The 27,419-nt window shown below is 37.9% G+C and overlaps 1 protein-coding gene across 2 annotated transcripts; it reads left to right on the forward strand.

Moving 5' to 3' along the window:
* The first annotated feature begins 6,450 nt into the window (after positions 1–6,450).
* On the forward strand, positions 6,451–14,514 carry LOC149844579 (uncharacterized). 2 transcript variants are annotated; one of them, XM_089994875.1, is made up of 7 exons: positions 6,451–7,062; positions 8,522–8,662; positions 8,777–8,890; positions 8,979–9,152; positions 9,418–9,533; positions 9,639–9,748; positions 14,299–14,514. In XM_089994875.1, the coding sequence occupies exons 1-6, from the start codon at positions 6,562–6,564 to the stop codon at positions 9,724–9,726; spliced, it is 1,134 nt and encodes a 377-aa protein (XP_089851001.1). In that variant the 5' UTR covers positions 6,451–6,561; the 3' UTR covers positions 9,727–9,748; positions 14,299–14,514. The 2 variants fall into 2 exon arrangements, with proteins under 2 accessions (XP_089851001.1, XP_089850998.1); XM_089994872.1 differs by lacking the exon at positions 14,299–14,514 and adding an exon at positions 9,792–10,048 and having other exon boundaries at positions 6,452–7,062; positions 9,639–9,720.
* The last annotated feature ends 12,905 nt before the right edge of the window (positions 14,515–27,419 follow it).

A 27,419-nucleotide genomic window follows, 5' to 3' on the forward strand; every position in this document is an offset into this window, starting at 1 on the left:
CCAAAATTAGTATAGGAGAAATCTCTTCCTCCAATCCTCTCAAACCTGATCACAAAAGAGTTAGGGAAAATCAAAAGAGAATTTAAAAGAAATTTGAGGAAAATTGAAAGTAGGTCATTGAGACCAGTGTTGTGAGAGGCGTACGCCTCAGTACCTGAAGCGTACGCCTCAGAGGCGAGGCACACGCTCAAGGTACTGAGGCGTTGCTGTGATGCGCCCCTCATCAACCTCCGACCAGTTGTGACCACCGACCACCTGAGTTGCTGTGCTGCAGATGCTGCTCAGTCTTCTCCGACCACCGGCATATCCCTCGCTTCCGTACCAGCTGGGCGCGTGGTCCTTCTCTTATTGCCTCCCCTCCCACCGCTTCACTTCCATACCAGTTGTGAGAGGCGTACGCCTCAGAGGCGAAGCGCAGGCTCAATGCCTGGCTTGGCCTCATCGCATTTAACAACCTTGATTGAGACCCTCTTTGCTAATCTCCAAAACTCTCCCAATGTTTGCTTTGATATATAGAACCCTTATTTATACTTAGCTGATAACGAGAATTCTTACCCAATCATGCTTTCCTCAAAAGGGAGAAGCATGGAGGAAATTGGCTTCTCATATGTGAGAAGTGTGTTTCCTATATTATAGGAAGCACGTGCTTTCCCACTTTCGCCTTTATGTGGTGTGTTTTTCATGTTAATATTTATTTTTTTCGCTTTTCACTCACCTCCTTGTTTCCTTCACACATCTTAGGTGCTTTCACAATCACTTCCAAACTAATCCTGCTTGATGCTTCCTACTACTTCTTAACACTTGCTTCTTTGCTTCTGCTTCATGCATTACTTTTCAGATCTGTTTTGCTTCCTAGTAACTATAGTATTAAATGAGACTAAATAGATTTGGATATGTTACCAGAGGATGTACATCTTGCATTGGTATTTGATACACCCTGGCATATCGCTTACCAGGTGTACCAGTACCAGATATTGGTAGGAAACTCGTATCAATTACTTGAGAAACATGCACCATTTTTATAGAAAAACATTTCAATTACATTATAAATGAGTATAAGTTCATTTATATTAGCATTTTTTCATACAAACAATTTTATTTTATAGACATTGTTTTACCTAAGATTTTTAAATATTATAATTTATAAAAAAAATTTATTATATAATAATGATTTATTTACATATCATATTTAAGTATTCTAATTTATAGGTATCTTCATAAAAATATATACTTCCTATCAACTTTTTATAAACTCATACCAACTTTTTTAGAAATTCTATCAATGTTGATTAGAAACTCATATCAATATTTTTTCAAATAAAAACATACCCGAATCATGCCCTCACCTATCTGTATCAGTACTCATAGACAAAAGTTAAAAATGATAAAATATTGTTTTTCAAAAACTTGCAAGAATTTGATTTTTTTTCACAAATCTCTCATTTTTTGGCAAAATCTTGGCAATAAAAAAATTAAAATATATAAAACTAAATTTTATAAAAAAATATTCATAAATAAAAACATGGATTTTTCATGATAAATAGCCTTTTAAAATGTAAATATTGTGTTTAAATCACGGTATTTATGTTTTTCGTAAATCTCACGATATTTTGAAAATCTCGTGAGAATTTGCCGTTTTAAACTTTCAGGCAATTACTCACAATATTTTCCCAAGATTTTCATAAATCTCGTGATATTTGTCACTAGTCTCGTACCTATTTCGGGCAACTAGGTCTTGGACTAAAGGGTGGGCGCATGTGTGTGTGTTTATGTGCGCGTGCACCTGCACTATAAAGATCAATTAGTCTCTACATTTTGGACATGGGTCAATGGAACGATTTGATAAAAATGAGTGGGCTATATTTTATTTCAAAAAATAAAAAGAAAATAAAAAGAGCTGTCGCCTTGAAGAATGAATACATCTGTAAGTGTCATTGGTGACACCATATTTGTCCTTTTTCTAACATGGATAGAGAAATAATTTTTGAATTCAATAACATAAAATTTGAATGCAAAGTTTAGGGTAGCTATCACAACTTGGACTTTGTTTTTGTTTTTTTTATTTATAACCCCAAGAAACTGTACCCAGCACGAAGACTTGGTCGTGCTGGTTCAAACTGTATTACCTGTGATCATCGTGTCATCAGCGTAAAACTCTGAGGCTAAGACCCCTGCCCTCGGGGCCCATGCTGGGTAGAGGTGGCAATTGGGTCGGGTTGGCGGGTCAGCATACCTCAACACGAGCCCGACCCATTTATTAAATGGGTCGGCTGTGGCAAACACGAACCCGACCCATTTATTAAACGGATAACCCAACACGACACGATTAACCCGTTTAATAAACGGGTTGGGTTGGGTCGTGTTAGCGGGTCGGGTTCGGGTAAACGGGTTGATGGGCGGGTTGGCGGGCTGGGTTCGAATAAATGGGTAAACGGGTTGGCGGGCGGGTCGGGGTCAGGTAAACGGGTTGGCGGGTCGGGTTCGTGTAAACTGGTTGACCTGCTCGCCTAACCTATTTATTAAACTGGTCAGCCGGGTTGGCATACCCCTAACACGAACCCAACCCGTTTAATAAACGGGTTAGGTGGGTCGACCCGTTTACGACATGAACCCGTTTAAGCCAAACCCGAACCCGGCTAAGAAGCGGGTGGGCGGGTCCTGTCAGATTTTGCCACCCCTAATACTGGGTGTTGGCTTGTGCAGACGAAAGACGTCCATAAAAATAGAATCTTCAGCACCCACCAAGGCCCCAACCCATTACGCCACCTTCCCTTGGGGCAATTTTTTTTTCTTTGATAGCTCGGAAAAGACTAGGGCTGGAAAACAAGCCGAGCTGCTCGTGGTTCAGCTCACCATGAACTCTTTCGTGTTCGGTTCACGTAGCTGGCGAGCAGAGTCACAAGCAGCTCATTAACAAAAAAAATGAGGCGAGTACGGACAAGCTAAATGAGAAGTTCAGCCATCCTCCCATGTGTTCCAATGGTTTGTGAATGAGGGGACGATGTAGGAAAAATGGGTGAAAAAAAAAATGAAAGAGGTGGTAGAGAAGCCACCCCGTCCTCTCTCTCGTTTTTTTCACATTTTTCCACTATGTTTTTCTCATGCTACACAAACAAGCAAAAATTTTCTTTTAGAAAACTTCTCATATCATCTTTTCCTACGAGAGTTTTCCGCGCTTCCAAACATGCCTTTGGTCGCTTTAAAACTTGTTTTTCTTCTTTATTAGAAGATGTTTGGGAATTTATATGGCCTAGTTCCAAAAACTATTAAGAGAACTGCTTATGCTAAGTCTACATGCAAATAGTTATGTTTTGGTTCAGCTATAGAGTCCATACTTAATATGAATTACCGAGACCCGAATCCATGCACTGCCGGATCTATTTGTACTTTACCCAGATCCAACAAAAATTCAAAGTCAGTATATTTAACAAAATCTTATCAATAGGTCAGATCTACAACAGACATGGCCCATTAGCATCAATGCCACATTTTGGAAGTTAGCCTCATGATGATGACAATGATCTTATTAGCCAATAACCTATATGTGGATCTCCAGGATGCTATGTTGGCATTGGGACCCATATGTAGAATCCACCAGCAGCTTTGACAAGGAGACCCTTTAGGTTTTCCTTACATTATTCATCTTCACCACAAAAATCTACTAGTCTTCCAATTATCGAAGTCTTTTTTTTTTTTGTGAAGGGAATATTGTGTTTTAAGACAAAACACGGGGTGCTAAAATCCAAACATCAGAAACCATGAGCCAACTTTTGACACAAAAGATCAGGAAAAAAGAAAAAATGAGTGTTTGGGTTAACAAGTCTAATGCATTTTTCATCCATCTTTTTTTTTAGATAATTCAAGGGAAAAACTCCCCCCACCACCTACCTCATTTTTGCTGGCCTTCGATTGGTAAAACTCTTGAGGTCCTCCCCGCCCAGGAGAGTATACACAATTAGATCTTGCGCGGCAAGGAACGCCACCCGTGGGTTTCAAACTTGTGAAGTCCAGTCAACTAGGTGACATTAGCAAGTCGCCCTTACCAGATGAGAGGAGCCATTGTGGGCTATTTCATCCATCTGTTGGTAGATGGACTCATTGATTGAACTTTCAACAAGTTTCATAAAGTTCTTTATGGTACCAAATCTTTTTTTGTTCTTTTAGAGTGGAGAAACCATAAATATGATTTCAATGTTTCATTTTAGGCCTAACCCCAGCTTGACTTAAAAACAAAAATTTGTCAGTACAAGACCTGCAAAACAGAAATATAACTAGTTAAAATAAATAAACACATACATTTTATTTAAACTCATTAATAGAGAAAACGAAGTGAAAGTTTCACATAAAACCAACTATTTATTGCACTACATATAGTGAGTGGTAGCTGCCTGACCACTTGTTGAGCCTACCACAAGCCTATCAGGCTTTGGAAGAATTTTTCTTAATTTTTTCTACAATCTGACCATACAAATGTGATCTACATACTTGAATTTATATGCAACTGACTCTTGGATCATTCGATTATGACACTCAGTTAGGTTTTTATAAGATTTAAAAATCAACGGTCTATAATTTTAAAAAATATTCAATGCCTAAAAAATCATCTTTTTTATTGAAAAAACATGATCCAAGTGTCATTTCCAAGGTTGTTAAATGCGATGAGGCAAAGCGAGGTGTTGAGCCTGTTATGAAGCGAGGCGTAAGCCTCGAGGCGTTGAAGCGTAAGCTTCATGATCAAAATAAAAATTCTATATGAACAAATAACTGCACACCTCCATTGATGAACATAAGCATAAACATCATCTCTGGGCGATAGAAACAAATAAAATCAGTCTGAATCGGCCAATTTAGATCGAATCGGCCCTCACCGATTTGAAACAAAACCCGATTCATTACACTGTCCAAAATCTTTCGATTTGGGGAAGAATTTGCTGAGGTCGAATCGGATATCGTTTTCAACAAACAAACAATAAAAAGAGAAAGAAAAAAATCACAAAGCCCAGAAGGTTCCAAGATAAGATCTTCATTGAGCTGGAGATCAGGGATTCTCAGGCAGCCAAATCCTTCTTCAATGCCTCAACCTTGCTCTGCAAATTATCCCGGTCCAACTCAAAACCCTACATCTTGTTGTGGAGCTCATTGATGTAGGAGATGGCATCACCGAGAAGTGATGCCTTGTCCATCTTTGAGACATTGGGGACGACAGTTCGCAGGGCATAGAACCTCTGGTTCAACTTCTCCCGCCTCTGCTGCTCCACCTCCACATGATTCAGCGGCTCCACCCGCCCGTTGGCTGGCTTCCTGCCCCGCTTCCTCAGTTGCTTCTCGAGATCCACCCGACAACTTTCTGCCTCCCGCACCGATGCCTCGAGGTCGGAGTGGTCCGAGTCTCTCCCCGACTTCACCCTGGATGGAAGGATGATCGCAGAGGAGAAAGACAACATTTCGTCTTTAACATTGCCGTTCCTTGACAGCCCAGAGGCCGGCCGCTTCCATTGCAGCTGCTGGCACCACCAACATCGGCTCCAACGAGCCGCCAAAAGCTGAGGTTCCGGCCACCGCGCATCGAAGATGGAAGAGTAACATGATGCATACACTTTTGAAGCGAAGCGCACCTCGACGCGAGGTGTGCGCTTCAAGACTCGAACACCTCACTAAAGCGCCTCGATACCTTAAGCTTGTGCTTCGCCTCTGAGGCGTACACCTCTCACAACACTGGTCATTTCTTGGAAAATCAAACAACCCCCCCCCCCCCTCACACACACAATTGGTAAGGGCCTGACGGTCAGGCTTAAAAGTGGTCAGACAGATACTACTTTAATTATATATATATATATATATATATTGGATTTGTATTTGAATATGAAACAAGTCCAACCCGCCTGTATGTCTTTAAAATACATGTTTTCAACCTACTTCTATCAAATCTGATAGTGCACCATGAAGCAGCTGTTGACGCCATTGGATGGTATTTTCAGCAAAGGTCGATGCTGTTGACCGCTTCAGCAAATGTCGATGCAATGGCCTAGCTTAAACGAGTCGAGCCCGAACATAAGGTGTTTGACTCGGCTCAGTTGGGAAGAGCTCGTCTAAAAATTATACATATTTTTACGTACAATATATATTTTAGGTATAATGTATAAAAATGCATAATAAATAAATATATATGTAACATGAAATGTTTTTAGATGAGTCAGCTCATTTCATTCAAGAACCAGCCAAACTCGATTTCCTTTAGGCTAAACACGAACACAGCCAAATCCAGTGGTAAACAAGTCGAGCCCCAACACGCCCAGTTGGGTTCGTTCATTTACCAGCCGAGAGAGAAGGTTGGCAGGGACCCTACATGAGGACCTGGGTAGCAAGTAGCAACGGGACCCACACTTCTGGATTATTAGCACCCTCATCCACATAAAAAAAGAGGTTGCCAATTGACGCCCCACTCCCTACGTCTTCAAATTCTCACCAGACGCCTCTTGGCGATCTGAGATTCTGATTCACCGTCTATTCAGATTTTCTGCAAGACGCCATTTCCCTCCTCCACCCCCAAACACCCCAAAAATGGCCTCAGTGAGCAGCATAACCCCTCAGAGTTTCTATCACATCACAAAACCCATCGTGGGTAGAACCCAGAACCCCTCAAAATCTGGTTTGAGCTCCTTCCACACCGTCAGAGGGCTCTCAGGTTCTTCCCTTTCACAGCTTAAGTTCCAGAGGAGCGCTTCAAGACCCGTGTTTGGTGCAGAGAAGAGGAATTGGGCAGTTGGGTCTCTCGTTGAAGAAGTAGATGCTATCAATCTGCAGGAAGAAGGGGCCGAGGGCACCAACTTGGTGCCTGTCGGGGGATTCTCAAACGAAGGTGGTCGTCTCTCTTTCGACGGCGGAATCGGAACTGGGGACTCCACGGTGGAGGGGTTCTCTCCTTCATCTCCTTCTTCCTCCAACCAGGGAGGGGATGGTGACGACAAGATGGTCGATAGGGCCATCAACGCCGCGATAGTCCTCACCGCGGGCACGTTTGCCATCACGAAGTTGCTCACGATCGATCACGACTACTGGCATGTGAGTGATTTCATGTTGGTCTCTTCTTTCATTGCTCAATTTCGTCGGAATTCTGTTTTCTGAGAGTTTTGACGATGTTGGTAGCTCCTAGTTTTTTAATACAATTGGGCAATTTTATTGAGAGATTTGGAATCGAAAATCCCTGTCAGAATTGTGATTTGGGTTTTGTATGTAATGGTATTTTTGTTTAAATTTATTATTCTGCTGGGATTCTTTTTACTTATTGGAAAATGGTTTCTTTTTTGTTTTGTGGTTAGTATGGAACTGGGGGGACCTTAGAAATTGCTTGTAATTGGTGAATTTGCGTGAATTACAATACCAAAAGATAAAAATACTAGACTTATTTCGTTAAATTCTTGCTTTTTCTGGGGAGATTATTTGGTTTATATCTGGTTCATAATTTTCAGTAGCTTAAATACGAGTCACTGGATAGGTTTCAGCGAGAACCGTCTTCTTCGCTTATGTATTTGGGGTAATGGGATAATTTCTATTTGGCATCGGGAGAATTGGTTGTTGTCCCTGAAAATTGTATTATTTGTTGTATGGGGTGATTTTAACATTACTTGTTGTGTTGCATAATCTGTGTTGATGATCATGATTTTTTGCCTTTGTTTGTTAATCTAGAAACTGTCATCGAGTGGATGAAATTTTCATTAGTAACTAAGAAAACTAAACATTTTAACACTATGGGGATTCATAAGTTTCAAGTAAACTATTACTTGTTGTGTTGCATAATCTGTGTTGATGGTCATAATTTTTTGCCTTTGTTTGTTAATCTAGAAACTGTCATCGAGTGGGTGAAATTTTCAATAGTAACTTAGAAAACTAAACATTTTAACACTATGAGGATTCATAAGTTTCAAGTAAACGATTAGTGGGATTATTCATCTGGGAACAGATTAAAATCACGTTCTTTGTTTAGTAAACCCAATCTGACTTTGAAGATGAAATATTTTAATGCTAACAATAGTACATATGTAAGTGCACAAGCTTTGAAAATCATTTTGTTTACTTGTTTATGGTCTTTGTTTCTAGTATGGGATAATAAAGATCAAAAGCTTTAGACATAATTTCTATTGCTTACCCAGATACCCTTCTTCTCTTTAGTCCACAAAGCATATTGTTAGCCGAATTAATATTGTCCTTTATCATGCCATGCTGTATCACCATCCATCACTCCTTGTTATGCCCACTTTCCAATTATGCTGTTGTGATATCTAGACTACTGGTTGTTGCATATTGTTTCTTTTGCCATTATATACTTGTTTTGAGTTCCTAGTCCTTTTGGTTCAACTCTAAGAAAGGTGAGCATTTACTTTAATATTGGAATCTCTAGAATTATCCTCTTCTCCTTCACTTTGGTATTGTCTTCAGTAGAGGAAAAATATTGCAGTTTGAGCACAGCGTGTTTAGTTCTTGCTGTGGTCTCTTAACACTTTTTTCCCTCTTGAAATATCAGGGATGGACTCTCTATGAAATACTAAGATACGCTCCCCAACATAACTGGACTGCATATGAAGAGGCTTTGAAGACAAATCCAGTTCTAGCAAAGATGATGATCAGTGGAGTGGTTTACTCTCTTGGGGATTGGATTGCTCAGGCACGACTAATCCTAAGTCATTCATGTATTATGTTTCTCCACTTTTTTGTAGATTAAGGAACATGAGTAGCTTGTTTCTAGTTTCTGTTTTCTTACATTATTCCAAAATTGCAGTGCTATGAAGGGAAGCCACTCTTTGAATTTGATCGTGCTCGCATGTTCAGATCTGGCCTTGTTGGATTTTCCCTGCATGGCTCTCTTTCACATTATTACTACCACTTCTGTGAGGTATTTGAGGCTTTGATGTTTTCCATTCAATACATCTGAGTTCCTTTTGTGGCTTGTAATTAGCTAAATTTTGGATTACTTTGTTCAGGCACTTTTTCCATTCGAGGACTGGTGGGTAGTTCCTGCAAAAGTGGCATTTGACCAAACAGCGTGGTCAGCAGTTTGGAATAGTATTTACTTTGTTGTAGTAGGATTCTTGCGCCGTGAGTCTCCAGGAAACATATTCTCTGAACTGAAGGCAACATTTTGGCCCATGTTAACTGTAAGTTAATGAGTGTCTTCAGTCTTTTGAACAATGTGATATTCTAATCAGAGCCAAGGAGATCCAATGTTGGAATTCCTGTAGATGGACACCCTTTTCTTAATGATATAAAAAAAAACTATTTTTAGGAAAAAATAGTTAGACAAAATGAAATAGATCAATTTATCTTAGGCCAATTTAGGCATCATGTTTTATAATCCGATTTGTGTTTGCTGCAGTTGGATATGCATTTCTAGTGACCTTCTTGCTAATTGTACACGTGCAGGCAGGGTGGAAGCTGTGGCCTTTTGCCCATTTGGTTACCTATGGTGTCATACCTGTTGAACAGAGGCTCTTGTGGGTGGACACTGTGGAGCTGATATGGGTGACCATACTATCCACGTAAGTTATCACTGTCTTTTGGGAATTTTAGTAATTCTTTTTTGGCTAACTAATTGTTTACGAATTTGTTCTTGTTTATTATATTTTCTTTGGATTTGTATGCAGCTATTCAAATGAGAAATCAGAAGCAAGAATCTCAGAGTCATCATCAGATCCAAATGACAAAAATTCATCAACCATTTCAACGGTATGAATAATGATTCTTAAGCTTCTTGGTGAGGTCTTTGACTATTACTTATATTTTTCCTTTTCCCCTAGGAATGAGCTAGGAACCAGCTGCAGCAATGGAGAAACTACTTGTTTTCGTGGCATCCTCTAGCTCTCATGGTGGCCTTATGTACCACGTGAACTTGCAGTATCCATGCAGTAATGCATCTCTGCTGCCAGCAATGTGTATATTCTGTAACATTTAGCTTTTCTCCCTCATCCAAAATTATATGCAGCAGCATATTCTTCTGATCTTCAGTGTATCAGCTATGATTTATATGCTGTCAATGATTATTTAATTAGTGCAATTACAGAGCAGAGTTGTTATCTTCTAGCAGTCACAAGACTTTTCGAGAGCTTTCCTGTTCAGAGATTCTCCCTTCAATCAGGAATTGGAACTCAAATCAGCCTCTCCTCCTCTGTGTATCTATCTTAACCATGTTGGGATTAAAGTGTTCAGCATTTTCGACTCCTCCCTATCATGAATTGCAGTATCCTTATCATTTTATTATTCCTGTAGGATTGATGTAAGAGGTTCTGTGCATTTAGACTTGGTTTTCTGGGTCTAAATCTCCTACTGGAGTTTGCTGTTCTTTTTCTGAGAGTTTGTTGCCTTGCCAACTCCAGAGTCCAATCATTAGTTCATCTCTCTTCCTAGATAAACCTTTTGAGCCAAACTGGGTCCTTTCAGCTTGCATTGCGGAGTTTTCCCCTCTCAAATGTGTGTCATTGAGGTTCTCAAAGCACATCGCTGATACCTGTTATAGGTCTCTTAGCAGCTGTTTCAAGTTTTTATCATGTCACACTTGATGAGATGGGCAGTTGGTGATAGGCATGGCCTTTTCATATTCAGGTACTTACATGGAAATATCAACATTGCAAAGTGTTGAGTTTTGTAACATATGGTGCTAACTTTATAAGTGAACCTGTGTCTAAGTGTGGGGAATTTTATTAGGTCTCTGTATGTCAGCGTGCATTCATCACATTTGAGAGGTCACTGCATCTACCAATGGCTATGCACTACCGCTAATGCATCAGTTTATCCAGTAACTGATTCCTCTTCCAAGTACTGTAGTTTATGTTTTACCAGTTTTCAAAATCGTTAACAATGAAGGAATTCAGACCTTGCACATGAATCAAGAAATTGGTAACACATTCCCACAAAGGTGCAACATCCACTTAAATCCTTTTATTGTTGGTGTTCATGCATCAGTTCTGATTACCAGGTCGAGTTCGGGTTGGGTCTTGTCAGACATTTTTTTGAGTCAGTTTAGTTAAATCCAGATCCAGCCCAACTTGAGTCAGGTTCAGTTTCGGGCTTTGGTATAGCTATAATTGAAGAATCATATGGGTTTAGGTGCAAATTGGATCAGGTCCAAAAGTTTTAAGTCTTAAGTAGACCCATTTTTTTATTGGGTTTATCAATTAGAACCAGATCTGGGTCTGGGTTTTGGTTTGGGTATGGCTGAAAATTGCTGACCCTTATTGGTTAATAGGTTCAGGTAAAAATGGGTTGGTTCTAAACGGGTTGGGTCCTAGTTTGATTCATTTCGGGTTGGGTCTAGATAATACTACGATTGTAAGCCTGTGTGGGTTACGTCGAATATAAATAGGTGGATTTGCTTTTAATGCAAATAATATTTTTTATCATTTTTACATTGAAAAATTGCATAACTTAATTGGAACTCGGATCAGGCCCGAGCCTGGCATGAAATTTCACTAACCATACCCGGCTCTATATATTAATTGGACCCTTCAGGTCCGACCTAGATTCTAATGAGGCCTTCTCATTTGTCACCAAAACTTGACCCTATAGGGTTTGGTACGGGTCGGTTCCAGGTCAAGCATGATGTAATGTGAACATACACAGTTGACATAATTGTGATGCATATTTAGTCACTTAGATGATGGGGGTACAAACAGATGGGATACAGGCCCGATCATGCCAGGTTTGAATCTGAATGTGGATTTTGTACACATGGTTCGGGACCGTGCCTGATCTCAACAATATCAGATAGTTTGAGGCAATATCCAGATCCAATTGGGAACATTTCAAGTCCAATTCAAATATAAAAAATAATCTGAATAGGTAAATCCCGGTCTGATGGTGGTTATTTTAAGAATATGTGCTACAATAAAGTGTTAGATAAGGGTCGAGTATATCCAAACCTTTTGCACCCCAACTGTGTCTTAAGTTAGGTCACAGGTACACACCATTTTGGGTACGAGTCCTTATTGACACGAGCGGCCATACTCGGACATGCTGACATGGACACCTATGCGTAAATCATTAATTTAATATTTTTCAATAAAATATGCCTTTTACTATTAAAATATAAAAAATAAATTATATTGACTAAAATAAAAAATCGGAGGCCTTGTGTCTTATTTTTCAAAAAATCTTGGACTTTCGAGTCGCGTCACGTATTCTCGTGTCCACAAAACCTTTGGACAAGCATCATAACTTGGCTCGTGCACCAAATTAAGGTTGAGGCCTTTCTTACACGTGGAAGAAAAGCAAAGCACGAACTTAATTTTCAGGGTTTACCGATGTGACAGACTCATTCCCCTTTGCATATGCACATTTCTCTCTCTCTCTCTCAAATCACAGAGACATCTCTCTTGGATGCACCAAGGAGAATATGGCGAATGTGGCAGTCGGAAGAGGTAAGGGCCACGGATCCACAACCTTCTTCGTCGTTCTCGACTACCTCTTCCTCCTCATATTCTTCTGCTTCCTTATCTTCTTCCTCTTCAAGATAGTGGGTGTTTGGATTTGATCCTCCCATCATTCTCTGCATCTGTTGACGATCGAAGCATAAGGATAACGATGACCCACCATTCTTTTAATGTGTTCCTCTCTCCCGTCACCTTACCGACAGATATCACGAGGTCTCTCTCTCTCTCTCTGTTGGTGGTTATTGCCAAATTCGAGTTTTTCATGGAAATTCATTGTACTAATCTTCATTCATACCGAAATCCTAGTTTGATATGCTACGATGGCCGTTAAAAGGTGATTGATCTGTTTTTTGTCCTCGATTTCTTTTGTGAATTTAACTATTGGTTTTTTGTTATCGTGAGATTTAAATTCTAAGTGGGGAATTCTCTGTGGTAGTAGTAATTTTCCTTAAGGCGGTGTTTGGATGCAATCACTTATCCAGATGAACGGGATAAGGTGGGATCTTCTATTATAGATAACAATGCAATTTCCCAGCTTATCGTGTTTATCTGGTTATGTGGGTGCACCCAAACACCCCCTAACTGTGCATATGCTTTTCATGTCCGGGGAATTGGACAGTTGGTTACCCACCATAAGGATTTTCTTTGCATCTCCTTTTGTTATTTTCCTGAAAATGAAGTTTTGTAGTGTTTGGAGATGCATGTGGTTGTGAGATTTTGATTATTGTCCGGTTGGTCGATTTGGATTTGCTGGTGATTGGATCAGTCCATGTTGAACCATTACAAAGGTTTATAATGGTCCAATTTTAATTTCTTACCCATGTATGTGAAGGAATTTTTGTTTCCATTGTCAACTTGATGTGACCCCAAAATCAAGATCAAATGAGGATGCGATACATTTCTAGAATTGGCTGTCTTGATTTTTTTTTTGGGGGGTAACACCAAATCACTTCAATATAGACATTATCATAGATTGTAAGCACAGCATAAGATATGGTGGAACGGTAAGAAATTGCCTTTGGCTCCCTTTTAGTAGGTATTTTGTACCACTCCTTGTGATACTCATGTGGGACCATAAAAGGAAACTAACTTATTGGTATGGCTCACCCCAAATCCTGAAGGGATGAATTTTGGTCATTTGAGAACATTTTCCCGTTTTTTAGCTTCTTGTATCTTGTGATACGTATCTCAGTTATATTGCATGGATGGTTCACCGAAGGACGAGTGAACAGATGGTTGGGAAGATGCTTCCTTTCTGTATTCTCCTTAGGTATCTTTACACACTAGGCTGTTTTATTACTGAAAGATGCACACATGAATTGGAGGCAACTTTATCCTAGTAACATATTTCTAGTATAGTCATGATATTCTGGGGAATTAGGATACTATGTTTTCGTATAAATTACAGGGCACACTCATCGGGACAATTTTAAAAATAATTCAAAAGAATAATGTATAGTAAAATTTTCAATGATTTAGACCAATGTGAAAAAGTTAACAGTTCCCAAGAAAAACAGTGATATTTAAATTGCATAGAGAACATTGGAATATTGTTACAAAATTTTCAAGTTTTTTTTCCCAAATCAATTAGAAGGCTGGTTTCTAAATCCATGGACTGAAAAGATTTATTTAAATGATATGCCTATGATTTTTAAAAGAAATTTCTGGAAGAATTTTGATGCTATTCTTGCTGCTGTTTTTGTAGATTATTCTGCAATTTTTTTGTGAGATGTTTCCCTTATGAGCTTATGTCTTTCGACTTTGCTATTCCATCTTTCAGAAAAAGGAAAAAGAATAAAGATCTGTGCAAAAGTAGTGTTCTCTGATACACATTTTTGTGACTGTTTATATGACTCTTTTATATGATATTCTCTTGCAGCATGTGGATCCTTTGGACCATTTATCAGCCATCTTGTGATCCTTAGTATGTCTATTCATGAGTTCTTGCACGTCCATCTTCTGGGACCTGCATGCTAAAGCAGCTGGAGGATGGGATTATGTTTATGACTCAATGGCAATATTTGAACTTCTCTTATGCTGATGTATGCTTCTGTAACCTGTTAAGTTTATCATGGAGATTTGAAGGTTCTACATGGAGTTTTGATTTTCTTATTGGTCAATGGCAATTCTCTAGCTGAATAATCCCCTTGCATTTGCTTGGTCCGCTTCAGGTGAAATGTGCACACACTGTAGGTTTAGATGAAAACTTCAGCATCAATCTTCAAATTTTAGGGCTCCTTATATATATATATATATATATATATATATATATATATATATATATATATATATATATATATATATATATATATATGCCCTTTTAATTACGAGACCTCGAAAAATGGAAAAATTCCTTTTATTAGGAACAAATACAAGATTCGTCACTACAAAAAGGATAATGGTAACCCCACCTAACCTATAGTAATAGAAATACATGTCCTACTGAGACAGATTTGTAAATCCTCTTGACTAGTAGGCCCTAACTCACCCTTCGTTGAAAGATCGATTCATTCGGATCGACATGAGGGTCTAACTACATTGCATTGCTAGAATCCATGTATATTTGAAACAGGTTGACCTCTTTGCTCTTTCATGTTACAATCCTCTTCCAACTGAGCCTCGTTCCAGACAATATAGGATTGGTGCCAACAATTCATCATGGAAGAAAGAACTCACCGAGCCAGGATCACTAACTAATACTAAGATGATAGAAAATAACTGCCTTTACTGTATACTTTTCCCAGTTTCATTGCTATCATGGGCCTTGCTCGATTGATCAGATCATATAGATATTCCTTTAACATAGGTCATCAAAAGTACCTCAGACGACCCAACAAAGCACGAAAAGCAGGATCTTTCAGAAAATTGATTCTTATTCGAAGAGTGCATGACCACATGGATAAGCTCACACCAACCCATCAATTTGGGTTTTCCTTGGGAGGTATCAGGAAAGAATTGAAATGTAATATTGATTCATACAGAAGAAATTGATTCAAACACTGTACCTATGGGATAGAGATAGAGCATGGGAAACATAGTACTTTTGATTGAAAAATCAATCTAATTGATTTCATACCCTGGTATCCTACTAGTAAATTAGTCTGGGCCGATTTGTCGAATTCTGATATTATTGCTCGATTGAGGTGGATATGCAGAAATCTCTCTCATTATCACAACGGATCCTAAAAAAAAACACAGTATATATAGGGTTCATATTGGGTGCCTTTGAAGGCACCGAATTATATATAATTATTGAGTTGAAAATAATATATTTTAGTTTTTTTGATCTACAAGGTTTGTTTAGTGGCAATTGAGTTTTGAATCATATGATGGTGACACATAAGCAGGTTTTTTAAGGGCTTCAAAAAATGAACGGTTTACAATGCACTAAAATTTCATGACTCAAAAATCATATTTTTGGATCGAAATAACACGAACTAAGGCGTGATCCTTAGCAAACAAACGTTACAAACCTTTCCAAACACATCTATGTGATTAGATTGAGTTGCTAAAGCTTGAACCTATGATTTTTAGTTCAATAGTTCCGTATAATTTGGTGCCTTCAAAGGCACCAAATACTAACCCATATATATATATATATATATATATATATATATATATATATATATATATAGGGATAGCATTTTCTATCCTCATGGGTAAGGAACCCTATATATAGGATAACATTTGCTACTCTCATGGGTAAGGAACCCCCTAGTTAGAACTCATGGGGGGGGGGAGGTTTTGACAAAATCTGACCTCATGGATGTGCTCAGCATGATCAAAATAGTAGAAATCAACTCTTGAATTATTGTTTTTGGACATAAAAAACATGTTTTTTGAGGTTTGAAAATTTGATACATTGTAGGCCATTGATTTTTCAACCCTCATAAAATTCAACATATATGTCAGAAAAACATGATCCAAAGGTCAATTTCTACTAAACTTAATATGTAGATCACATCTTGAGGATCAGATGTATAAAAAAATTGGAAAAAATAAAAATATTACATTTTTCACTAAGGGTTCCTTACCCATTAGTGTAGCCATTATTATCCGATATATATATATATATATATATATATATATATATATATATACCACCTCAAAAATTTTGTGTTCATGACACCGCCACCACCACAAAAAGGTGGAACTATTGTTTTACATGAATCTGATCATGAAATCCAATTCCTTCACTTCTACCTGGCATAGCAGTGGGTTATACCATTTAAGTGATTTATGATATCAACACACACAAACACACACATACATATATATATATATATATATATATATATATATATATATATAGAGAGAGAGAGAGAGAGAGAGAGAGAGAGAGAGAGAGAGAGACCTACTAAATGCGCACTGTGCTAAATGAAACATGCTAATGGAGTTCCAGTATTTTTTTGAAATTCTGACTGTACAGATGTGATCTATATGCTTATTTATATGGGGAATCAGTTCTTGGAGCATTTGATTCTTATGCATGGATAGGTGTTTATAAGGTTTCAAAAATCAACAGCCTACAAATTTCATAAAATTTTAAGGCTCTAAATACCATTTTTTACATCCAAAATGCATGATCCAAGTGTTGATTGCTAGTAAATCAATCATGTTGAACACTGTTAAAATGTATACTCAAAAACCTTATTGTAAGTATAAATATATATACTTATATACATAGAGATACGTATACATATGTTATACGTATACGTATCTCTATATATAAGTATATATATTTATACATTTTTCTCTTTTTACCCGAAAAGGGTATTTAAGTCTTTTTACATTTTGCGCATATTCCATTTGGAATATGCTGTATTTTTTTCCTTTTATTTTTGTAATTCTTTTTATTTTATTTTTTCCTTTTTGCATATTCAAAAAGGTGCATTGGGGGTCTCCCCAATAGAGTCGTTGGGGAGCCCCCAACGGTCACAATTGTGACCGTTGGGAGCTCCCCAACGACCCCTTTGCGGAGCCCCCTCTTGCACCTCTTCTTTCTTGTATAAATAGGGGTGTTCCCCCTTGTTGTAAAATAAGCTTGAGAGTCTCAAGCACTTGCTTCCTTTTTATGAAATACATGCATTATTGCATGTTTATTATTTATACGCTTTTTTGCGTATTGTGTTTAAGTGTTGTGAGACTGCCTTCGTGCACTTCTTTTTTAAGTATTTATGCTTGTATGCGTATTGTCTCTTCGTAGACAATTTTACATGGTATCAAAGCTCGGTTGGTGATTAAGGATCGTGGGATTCTTCTTTTTTCGAGTGCCTCGAAAACCGTGCCTTCGGATTCTTAGAAGTTGAAGTGGTGGATCTTGCTTCTCAAATATTTTAGAAGGATCTTGTGCAAGCTAGAAGTTGAAGCATTGTGTTGGTACGCCTCCTTCTCCTTTTCTTTACTCCTTAATGGGTGAAAAAGAGTCTCACTTCGCTCTTGGCTTCAAGTTGAATGAGTCCAACTACCATATTTGGGCCGGGAACATGGAGGCTCACATAAAATGTAAAGGATTATGGGGTTATCTGCAAGGCACAATTCCGGAACCGGAACCCAAAATAACCGTGATGGACGGAAATGAAATCAAGATTCTTAAGGGAGAGGAAAGGATCAAAGCTCTTGAAGAATACTCCAAGAAGCACGACGAATGGGAAATGAAGAACTTCAAGATTCTTTCTTGGTTCTTCGCATCCGTCGAAACAAAGATTAATGCCAACATTATCAAGTTCAAGAAAGCATCGGAAGCTTGGCATTATCTCGAGAAAATGTATACATCAAGAGATCTATCCCATAAGTATTACCTTCAAAAGAAGGCCCTCTCCCTTACTCAAGGTGAAATGTCCATGTAATGAAATGGTGGTCTTCAACAAATGCACAAATAACTCACAAACAAGTGTCTATTGGAGACACTACAAGCATGACCCTTGAAAGGGTATAAAGGGAAGAACACTTGAAAAATAAATAATACTTTATTCATGAACAAAATGCTTAAGAAGCATGGTTGTATACATTGAAGGGGTTCACCCCTATATATACAAAACAATGGGAGAGAGAGGAGAGCTCATTTTGAGCTCTCCAAAAAGAGACGTTGGATTCCAACGTCTCTTAATATAGCTGTTGGACAGCATTTATTATTATAGCTGTTGGACTATAGTCCAACAACATTTATTATAGCTGTTGGACTACAGTCCAACAGCTACTTGCACAGTCAAGTTCCAACAGGAACTTGACTGGATCAAAATATCTAGTTTCTATTGAACTAGATGCTAAAAAAGAAAATAAAAAAATAGAAAAAGAAAATAATAAAAGAAAATATAATATATATATATATATATATATATATATATATATATATATATATATATATATATATATATTGCAGTTTACATTTTGACACTCCCCTTCAAACTTACGGTACAATGAGCGAAAGTTTGTTTAAGAGGAAGTGAAATCTGGGAGCAGCGAGAGGCTTGGTGAAGAAGTCTGCTAATTGATATTCTGATGTAACATATGGCAGATCAATGGTTCCATGTAAGTATTCCTCTCTGACATAGTGACAGTCCATCTCAATGTGTTTAGTGCGCTCATGGAATGTCCGGTTGCTTGCAATGTAGATCGCACTTTTGTTGTCACAGCACATCTTTGAAGCTTGCGTTGCTTTAGCTCCCATATCTGCTAGCAATCGTCTGAGCCAAACAACCTCCATAGTGGTGGTTGCCATGGCTCTGTATTCAGCTTCGGTGGAGGAAAGAGAGACTTTCTGCTGCTTCTTGCACCTCCACGAAATTAAGGTTTCACCTAAGAACACACAAAAACCAGTAGTTGAGTGTCTATTATTGGGATCACCTCCCCAGTCAGCATCAGTATATGCAATTAAATTTAATGAAGATGAAGCAGACAAGAAGAGTCCTCGTGAAAGAGAGGATTTTAAGTATCTAATAATACGCAAAATCGCTCCCATGTGCACGGAGGTGGGAGCATGCTGAAACTGACTAACTGTATGAACCGCATGAGTTATATCTGGCCTAGTAATGGAAAGATAAGAAAGAGCTCCAACAAGTTGTCTATAAGGAGTAGGATCATCAAGAAGTTCTCCATCATCAATTTTCATTTTAACATTGACAACTTCTGGAGTGTACTTTCTTATCATCTGTAATTCCAGACCTGGAAACGATATCAAGAGCAAATTTAGATTGAGATATCAAATACCCCCGAGGGGAATAAGCAACTTCAATGCCTAAAAAATATCTTAATAAACCTAAGTCAGTCATTTCAAAGTGAGTTTTAAGAAGAGATTTGATATTTGCAACTCCCTGTTTGTCGTCTTCGGTGATGATCATATCGTCCACATAGAGAAGAAGAATAATGATGCCTGCATCAGATTTCTTAACAAACAAAGCAGTGTCAGTTAAACAAGGTTGAAAACCAATATCAAGCATAACATGACTAAATCGGTCATACCAGGCTTTTGGAGCCTGTTTAAGACCATAAAGAGCTTTTTCTAGACGAAGAGCTTTACCCTTAGGGATACTAATACCAGGTGGGGCTTCCATGTATACTTCTTCAACGAGATTCCCATTCAGGAAAGCATTTTTGACATCTAATTGAAAGATAGGCCATGTTCTAATGGAGGTCAAGGCTATTAAAGTTCTAACAGTGGTCATACGGGCCACAGGAGCAAATGTTTCTTCATAATCGATGCCATACTCTTGGGCATATCCTTTTGCTACTAAACGGGCCTTATATCTTTCCAGGGTCCCATCACTTTTGGTTTTGACTTTGTATACCCACCTACAACCTATAGGTTTCTTACCCGGAGGAATATCTTGTATCGTCCAAGTATTGGCCTTTTCTAGTGCATCCAATTCTATTTTCATGGCTTCTATCCATTCTATATGATTTTTGCTTGAGAATAGGATGATGGTTCAACATATGATTGTATTAATGTAATGGCGGCCCTATACGTGGGTGAAAAAGATTCATAAGACACAAATTTTTCTGGAGGTTTAGAGATTCTAGACGTTCTTCTAGGTGGGACTTCAGAGTATTTTTGTAATACACATGGAAGATTTTGCTCTCTACGTCTTGAATATCGTAGACTAACATCCCTATGGATTTGCTCTTCATTATCATCATTTTCAACAACAATAGGACTTTGATCATTGTCAAGGTCATATCCAACATCACATTCATTGGATTTTGAAGTTAGATCAATTAAAAACGAGTATTCAGTGATATCCTTGGATTTTTCAAATTCAAAGAAGCTTTCTTTTTCCAAAAAAGATACATTTCTTGACACATATAATTTGTCATTTTGAAAATCGAAACACCTGTAGCCTTTTTTATTATCAGCATATCCTAAAAAGGCACATGGGATTGCACGAGGAGAGAGTTTATCATTTCTGTTGGTGAAAACAAAACATTTGCATCCAAAGACTCTTAATCTAGAATAATCTGGAGTTAAATTAACAAGCTTTTCTATTGGAGTTGTATTCTTTAATGAGGAAGATGGCATCCTATTAATGAGGTAGGTGGCAGTTAGGACCGCTTCAGCCCAAAAACTTTTTGGAACTTGATTTGCAATTAGCAATGTCCTAGTAGTTTCCATAATGTGCCGATGTTTGCGTTCGGCTGGGCCATTCTGTTGTGGAGTGTGTGGACATGATCTTTGATGTGTAATACCATGTAAATTGAGATAGTCTTTGAATTCGTTGGACATAAATTCTCCCCCTGAATCAGTGCGAAAAACAGAAATATCATTTTGAAACTTATTTTTAACCATTTTATGAAATATTTGGAAGTTAGCAAAGACATCAGATTTATGTTTAAGAAAATAAATCCAAGTATGTCTAGAAAAGTCATCAACAAAAATGACATAATATGTATAACCACCTTTGGAAATAACTGGTGCGGGGCCCCAAACATCCGAATGTATTAACTCAAGTGGTCGTGAGGAAACAAAAGTTCTACTAAGAAATGGTAACCTTTTCATTTTGCCAAGAATGCAGTCTTTACAAGAAAAATTTTCAGAATTACAAAATTTTTCCAAACTTGGAAAATATTGAATTTTAGACATATGAGGATGGCCAAGCCTTTTGTGCCATAAATCCAATTCTAATTTCTGAATATTATAACAAAATGCATTCTTGGGTAATTCCAAAAAGTCCATGTAATAAAGTCCTCCTTCTCTATGGCCTTCCCCAATCAGCTTCCCTGACTGGCGATCCTGTACCCAACAACCATGAGAAGAGAAGGAGATATTACATCCATAATCAGATATTTGCGAGATAGATAAGAGATTCAAATTAAGTTTAGGGATATATCTAACTTCTGGGATAAAAAATCTTTTGGATTTTTGAAGATTTTCAAAACATCCTATTCCTTTTACTTCGAGAGATGTGCCATCGGCTGTAAAAACCTTTGACACACTTGAGTCATTTTTAAGACATTCGGATAGACTATTAACATTTGGGGTCATATGAAAAGAAGCACCAGAATCTAAAAGCCAAGGAAAGTTACCTGGACCGGAGAAAGATGCAACTGCCGCTCCAGTTGAGGCTTCGGTTGAGGAGGATACCCCTTTGAGAAGAGGTTGAAGGATTTCCATCAGTTGAGCCATAGACACAGGTGCATCTTGATCTTTTGACTCAGATTCAACAGATGCAACTCTTTTTTCTTCTCTTCTTTTTAACTTTGGACATTGAGGCCTATAGTGCCCCGGTTCATGACAATGATGACAAATAACTTTTCTTTTATCAAAGTCGCCGTTTTGCCTTCCAAAATGAGGCGGCTTGTATGTACGAGTATGATTCCCTGGTCTAGATACAACTAAAACGGAGTCATCATCAACTTTTGGAGTACTTTTTCTAAGTCTATTTTCTTCCATAGTGAGCTCTTCTATAGTATCAACAATAGAAGGAATTTTTCCACGATGTAAAAGGGCCGATTTGGTGGATTCAAACTCCGGCCTTAGACCATTTACAAATTGATAGAAATGTTCCATATCGAGTTGTTTTTGGCGAAGCTCGATGTCTTCGGCACAATGCCATTTGGGCTCAAGAAGAGCCAACTCTTCCCAAAGTTCGGACAACTCATTATAATATTCTCGAATAGTTTTATCTTTTTGAGTCATTGTCCGAACTTTATCTTGTAAATTGCATACATGTGCAATATCTTTAAGGGAATACATGTTTTTGAGGTATTCCCAAGCCTTATCGGCATGCTCAAACTTAGCTAGACTAGAGCATTTTTTAATGTCTATGCTATTGATGAGCCATGACATAATTTTTGCATGCCCTATCCTCCATTCTTTCCATTTCTTTTCATAAGTGGCTAACGCCTTACTCTTCTCTTCTTCCGTTAGAGGAACCTCTTTATCACCCTCTTTCTTGGTAAGAGATAGTTTAGGTTCCAAATCAGAACCATCCACTATACCCCATAAACCTTTTCCCCAAATGTGGTGCTTCATAATCGAAGCCCACATTACATAGTTAGTATCATTTAGCTTCATAGGAATGATGGTGATCTTATCATTGTCATCCATCTTTTACAAGGGTAAGAGAGGAATAAATAGGAGGAGAGAGAGAGAAAAATAAAAAGAAAAGAAAAAGAGTAGACAAAGGAATAAGAGAGGATACAAAACCATTTTTTTTTTGTAGCACAAGTTCGCCTTTCTTCAAACAAATCTTCTTGAGCCAAGAACAAGGTGATGAAACACCTTTTGTAAATGTGGCACGGAAATCGAGGCGAAAGCACTTCAAGATCTAAGGATTTCGTAGCTCTGATACCATGTAATGAAATGGTGGTCTTCAACAAATGCACAAATAACTCACAAACAAGTGTCTATTGGAGACACTACAAGCATGACCCTTGAAAGGGTATAAAGGGAAGAACACTTGAAAAATAAATAATACTTTATTCATGAACAAAATGCTTAAGAAGCATGGTTGTATACATTGAAGGGGTTCACCCCTATATATACAAAACAATGGGAGAGAGAGGAGAGCTCATTTTGAGCTCTCCAAAAAGAGACGTCTCTTAATATAGCTGTTGGACTACAGTCCAACAGCATTTATTATTATAGCTGTTGGACTATAGTCCAACAACATTTATTATAGCTGTTGGACTACAGTCCAACAGCTACTTGCACAGTCAAGTTCCAACAGGAACTTGACTGGATCAAAATATCTAGTTTCTATTGAACTAGATGCTAAAAAAGAAAATAAAAAAATAGAAAAAGAAAATAATAAAAGAAAATATAATAATATTAAATAATATATATATATATATATATATATATATATATATATATATATATATATATATATATTGCAGTTTACATTTTAACAGTCCATTAGGGAATTTTATGCCGACCTCTCCTCCATTTGGGATGAGCTTTCCATGCTTGAACCAAAATGGAGTGAAGAGGCAATTGAACTCCGCCACAAGCAACTTGAAGAAGATCGGTTCTTTAACTTTTTGAATGGGTTAAGACCGGAATTTGAGCAAATAAGGTCATCACTTCTATCCTCATTTACTCCTCCATCTCTTGAAGATGTTCTCACCAAATTAAGTGGTGAGGAGACTCGTATGAGTTTATGTAAACAAGGATCAAATGTCCTTGTGGTTCCTTGTAATCATGAAGAAAACAATGAGGTCAATGCCGTATCAAGATCCGGAAATAATGTAAAGACCTATCGTCCTTCTTATTTCAAATTCCAAAATCAAGGAGGAGATGGTGGACAAAGAGGAAAGAGGGACTATAGCAAGACTATTTGTCACTTTTGTAAGGAACCGGGGCATATCAAGCCCGTATGTCCCAAATGGAAGAGGCTTCTCGCTATGGCCACCACCGGTGTACCACAAAAGGAAGAGGCATCATCAAGTGGGTCACTCTCGTTGAATCAAATAGTAGAAGCCCTTCAACCTCTTCTCAAGGGAGCTGCATCCGGTGCCGCCGTGTCTACCTCTTCCATTCCAGGTAAAGTCTCTTGGCTTTTGGACTCAGGTGCATCTTTTCATATGTCCCAAAACATGTTTTCACTTTCTGATTTTTCAAAAAATGTTTCTCCATCCTTTGTTTCCACTGCGGATGGAACCTCTCTTGAAATTAAAGGAATAGGTAATTTTGAAACTCAAGATTTTTCCATTCCAAAAATTAGATTTATACCTAAACTTAACTTAAACCTTCTCTCTGTTTCTCAACTCTCGGACCATGGATGCGATATTAAATTTTCATGTGACAAATGTTTAATACAGGATCGCCGGTCCGGGAAATTGATTGGGGAAGGCTTTAGAAAAGGAGACTTATACTATATGAAATCTCTTCAAGTTCCAAAATCATTTTGTAATGTTGCCCGGAACAAAGATATAAACATATGGCACAAAAGACTTGCTCATCCTAATGTCACCAAGTTATCTTATTTACATTTTGCAAAGGATCTATGTAAAAGTTCATTTTCCTGTAATGATTGTATTCTCGGAAAAATGCAAAGTTTACCTTTTGAGCAAAGAACTATGTTCTCATCTAAAACCTTCGAAATTGTTCATTCCGATGTTTGGGGACCCGCATCTGTTGTTTCAAAAGGAGGCTTTTCTTACTATGTTATTTTTGTGGATGATTTCTCCAGGTATTCATGGATCTATTTCCTAAAGTACAAACATGAAGTTTTTACATGTTTTAAAACCTTCCACTCAATGATCAAGAATCAATTCAACAGTAATATAAAGATTTTTAGAAGTGATTCTGGAGGAGAATATCTCTCCAACCAATTTAAAACATATCTTGAGGATCACGAAATTATTCACCAAAGGTCTTGTCCTAAAACCCCTCAACATAATGGATTGGCCGAAAGAAAACATAGGCACATCATTGAGACCACTAGAACCCTGCTTATTTCTCAAAACATTCCTAAGAACTTTTGGGCTGAAGCAGCCCTCGCTTCTGTTTATCTGATAAACCGCTTACCATCTAGAATATTAGGAAAAATATCCCCTTTTGAGATCTTATATAAACTTGAACCTGATTATAATAGGTTACGTGTTTTTGGGTGTAAATGTTTTATACTTACGGATAAAAATGACAAGCTCTCTCCCAAAGCTATCCCCTGCGCCTTTCTTGGGTATTCCGAAACTCAAAAAGGGTTTCGTTGCTATGATATTCAAGATGATAAGTTATATGTTTCTAGAAATGTAACGTTTTTAGAAAATGAGAGTGGATTTGAAAAAAATGTTTCTCAACAAGAAAATTTTGATTACTCATTCCTTTTTGATTTATTGGCTAGTAATGATGATATATCTAGTGATGATGATGTATCATCAAATCACGATGAGGAAAATGATGGTGATGTTGAAGAACATAACCCTCTCAATGATCAAGAAAACAGGATTTCAAGTGATCCGATAACCTACTCCCGTAGAAACCAAGACACCTTTAGAAGTGCCATTGACCAATATAGTGAGCTTGTACCTACTCTCGATCACCGAAGATCTGAGAGGAATAGGAGACCGCCAACTCGTTTTGTCTCTTTTGATTCTTTTTCACCCTGGTATAGGGCTTGTCTTAGTGCCATTCACTCTTATTTTGAGTCAAAGAATTTTGAAGAAGCTAAAAAATGTATAGAATGGCAAGAAGCCATGCAAAATGAACTTAGTGCTCTCAAAAGGGCTGAAACTTGGGATTTCCAAACTCTACCCATAGGAAAGAAAACTATAGGATGTCGATGGGTTTTTAAAGTTAAAACTAAAAGCGACGGATCCCTGGAAAGGTATAAAGCTCGCTTAGTTGCAAAAGGGTATGGGCAAGAGTATGAAATTGATTATGAAGAAACTTTTGCTCCTGTAGCCCAAATGGTTACAATTAGATGTCTCATTACTATTGCATCTATTAAAAATTGGAACATTTTTCAAATGGATGTGAAAAATGCTTTTTTAAATGGTGATCTTAACGAAGAAGTGTATATGGATGCCCCACCAGGCATGAAGATTCCTAAAGATAAAGTTCTTCGTCTTCGAAAGACTCTCTATGGTTTGAAACAGGCTCCCAAAGCCTGGTATAACAGATTTACCAGTGTAATGTTGGAAAATGGTTTCTCCTCATGTTATACTGACATTGCTCTATTTACTAAAAAATCTAAGGCAGGGATTGTCATATTATTGCTCTATGTTGATGATATGTTAATTACAGGTGATGATGTTCAAGGAGTCAAGGGTATTAAGTCCGTCTTGACTTCAAAATTTGAGATGTCAGACTTGGGTTTTCTGACATATTTTCTTGGAATTGAGGTTGCCTATTCGCAACGTGGTTATTTTCTATCTCAGTCTAAACTTGCTTGTGAGATTATTGACAGATCCGGGATTTCTGATGCCAAAGTATGCGAAACTCCTGAAGTTGTGGGAGCAAAAATGAAAATTGACGATGGTGTTCCCTTAACCGATCCTACCCCTTACAGGAAGTTGGTAGGTTCGTTAATGTATCTTAGTATTACTCGACCTGACTTGTCATATGCTATACACATCGCCAGTCAGTTTCAGCACGCTCCCACAACCGTTCATATGAGTGCTGTTCTTCGCATCATCAGATACTTGAAGGGCACAGTAAATAAGGGAGTATTTCTATCTTCTTTTTCTGATTTAAAATTACTTGCTTATACTGACTCAGATTGGGGAGGTGACCCTAGTAACCGTCACTCCACCACTAGTTTTTGTGTTTTCTTAGGTGAATCTTTGATTTCATGGCGATGTAAAAAGCAACAGAAGGCCTCTCTGTCATCCACTGAAGCCGAATACAGAGCCATGCCATCCACTACCATGAAAATTGTATGGATTCGACGCCTTTTGGAAGATATGAGAGTGCCTATCAGAGAACCAACAAAGCTGTGCTGTGACAATAAAAGTGCAATCTATATTGCCAAAAACCACACCTTTCACGAGCGAACAAAGCATATAGAGATGGACTGCCATTATGTCAGGGAAGAATACTTGAAGAAGGTCATTGATCTA

This window comes from Nuphar pumila, chromosome 2, assembly GCF_984573655.1.
Source record: "Nuphar pumila chromosome 2, dmNupPumi1.hap1.1, whole genome shotgun sequence".
Taxonomy (NCBI): Eukaryota; Viridiplantae; Streptophyta; class Magnoliopsida; order Nymphaeales; family Nymphaeaceae; genus Nuphar; species Nuphar pumila.

Excerpts from the sequence above, each read along its gene's own strand:
- LOC149844579 (XM_089994875.1), top strand. The coding sequence starts at position 6,562 with ATGGCCTCAGTGAGCAGCATAACCCCTCAGAGTTTCTATCACATCACA. Across the intron at positions 8,663-8,776 it reads TTGGGGATTGGATTGCTCAG|TGCTATGAAGGGAAGCCACT; the intron begins GCACGACTAATC and ends CCAAAATTGCAG. Across the intron at positions 8,891-8,978 it reads ATTACTACCACTTCTGTGAG|GCACTTTTTCCATTCGAGGA; the intron begins GTATTTGAGGCT and ends TACTTTGTTCAG.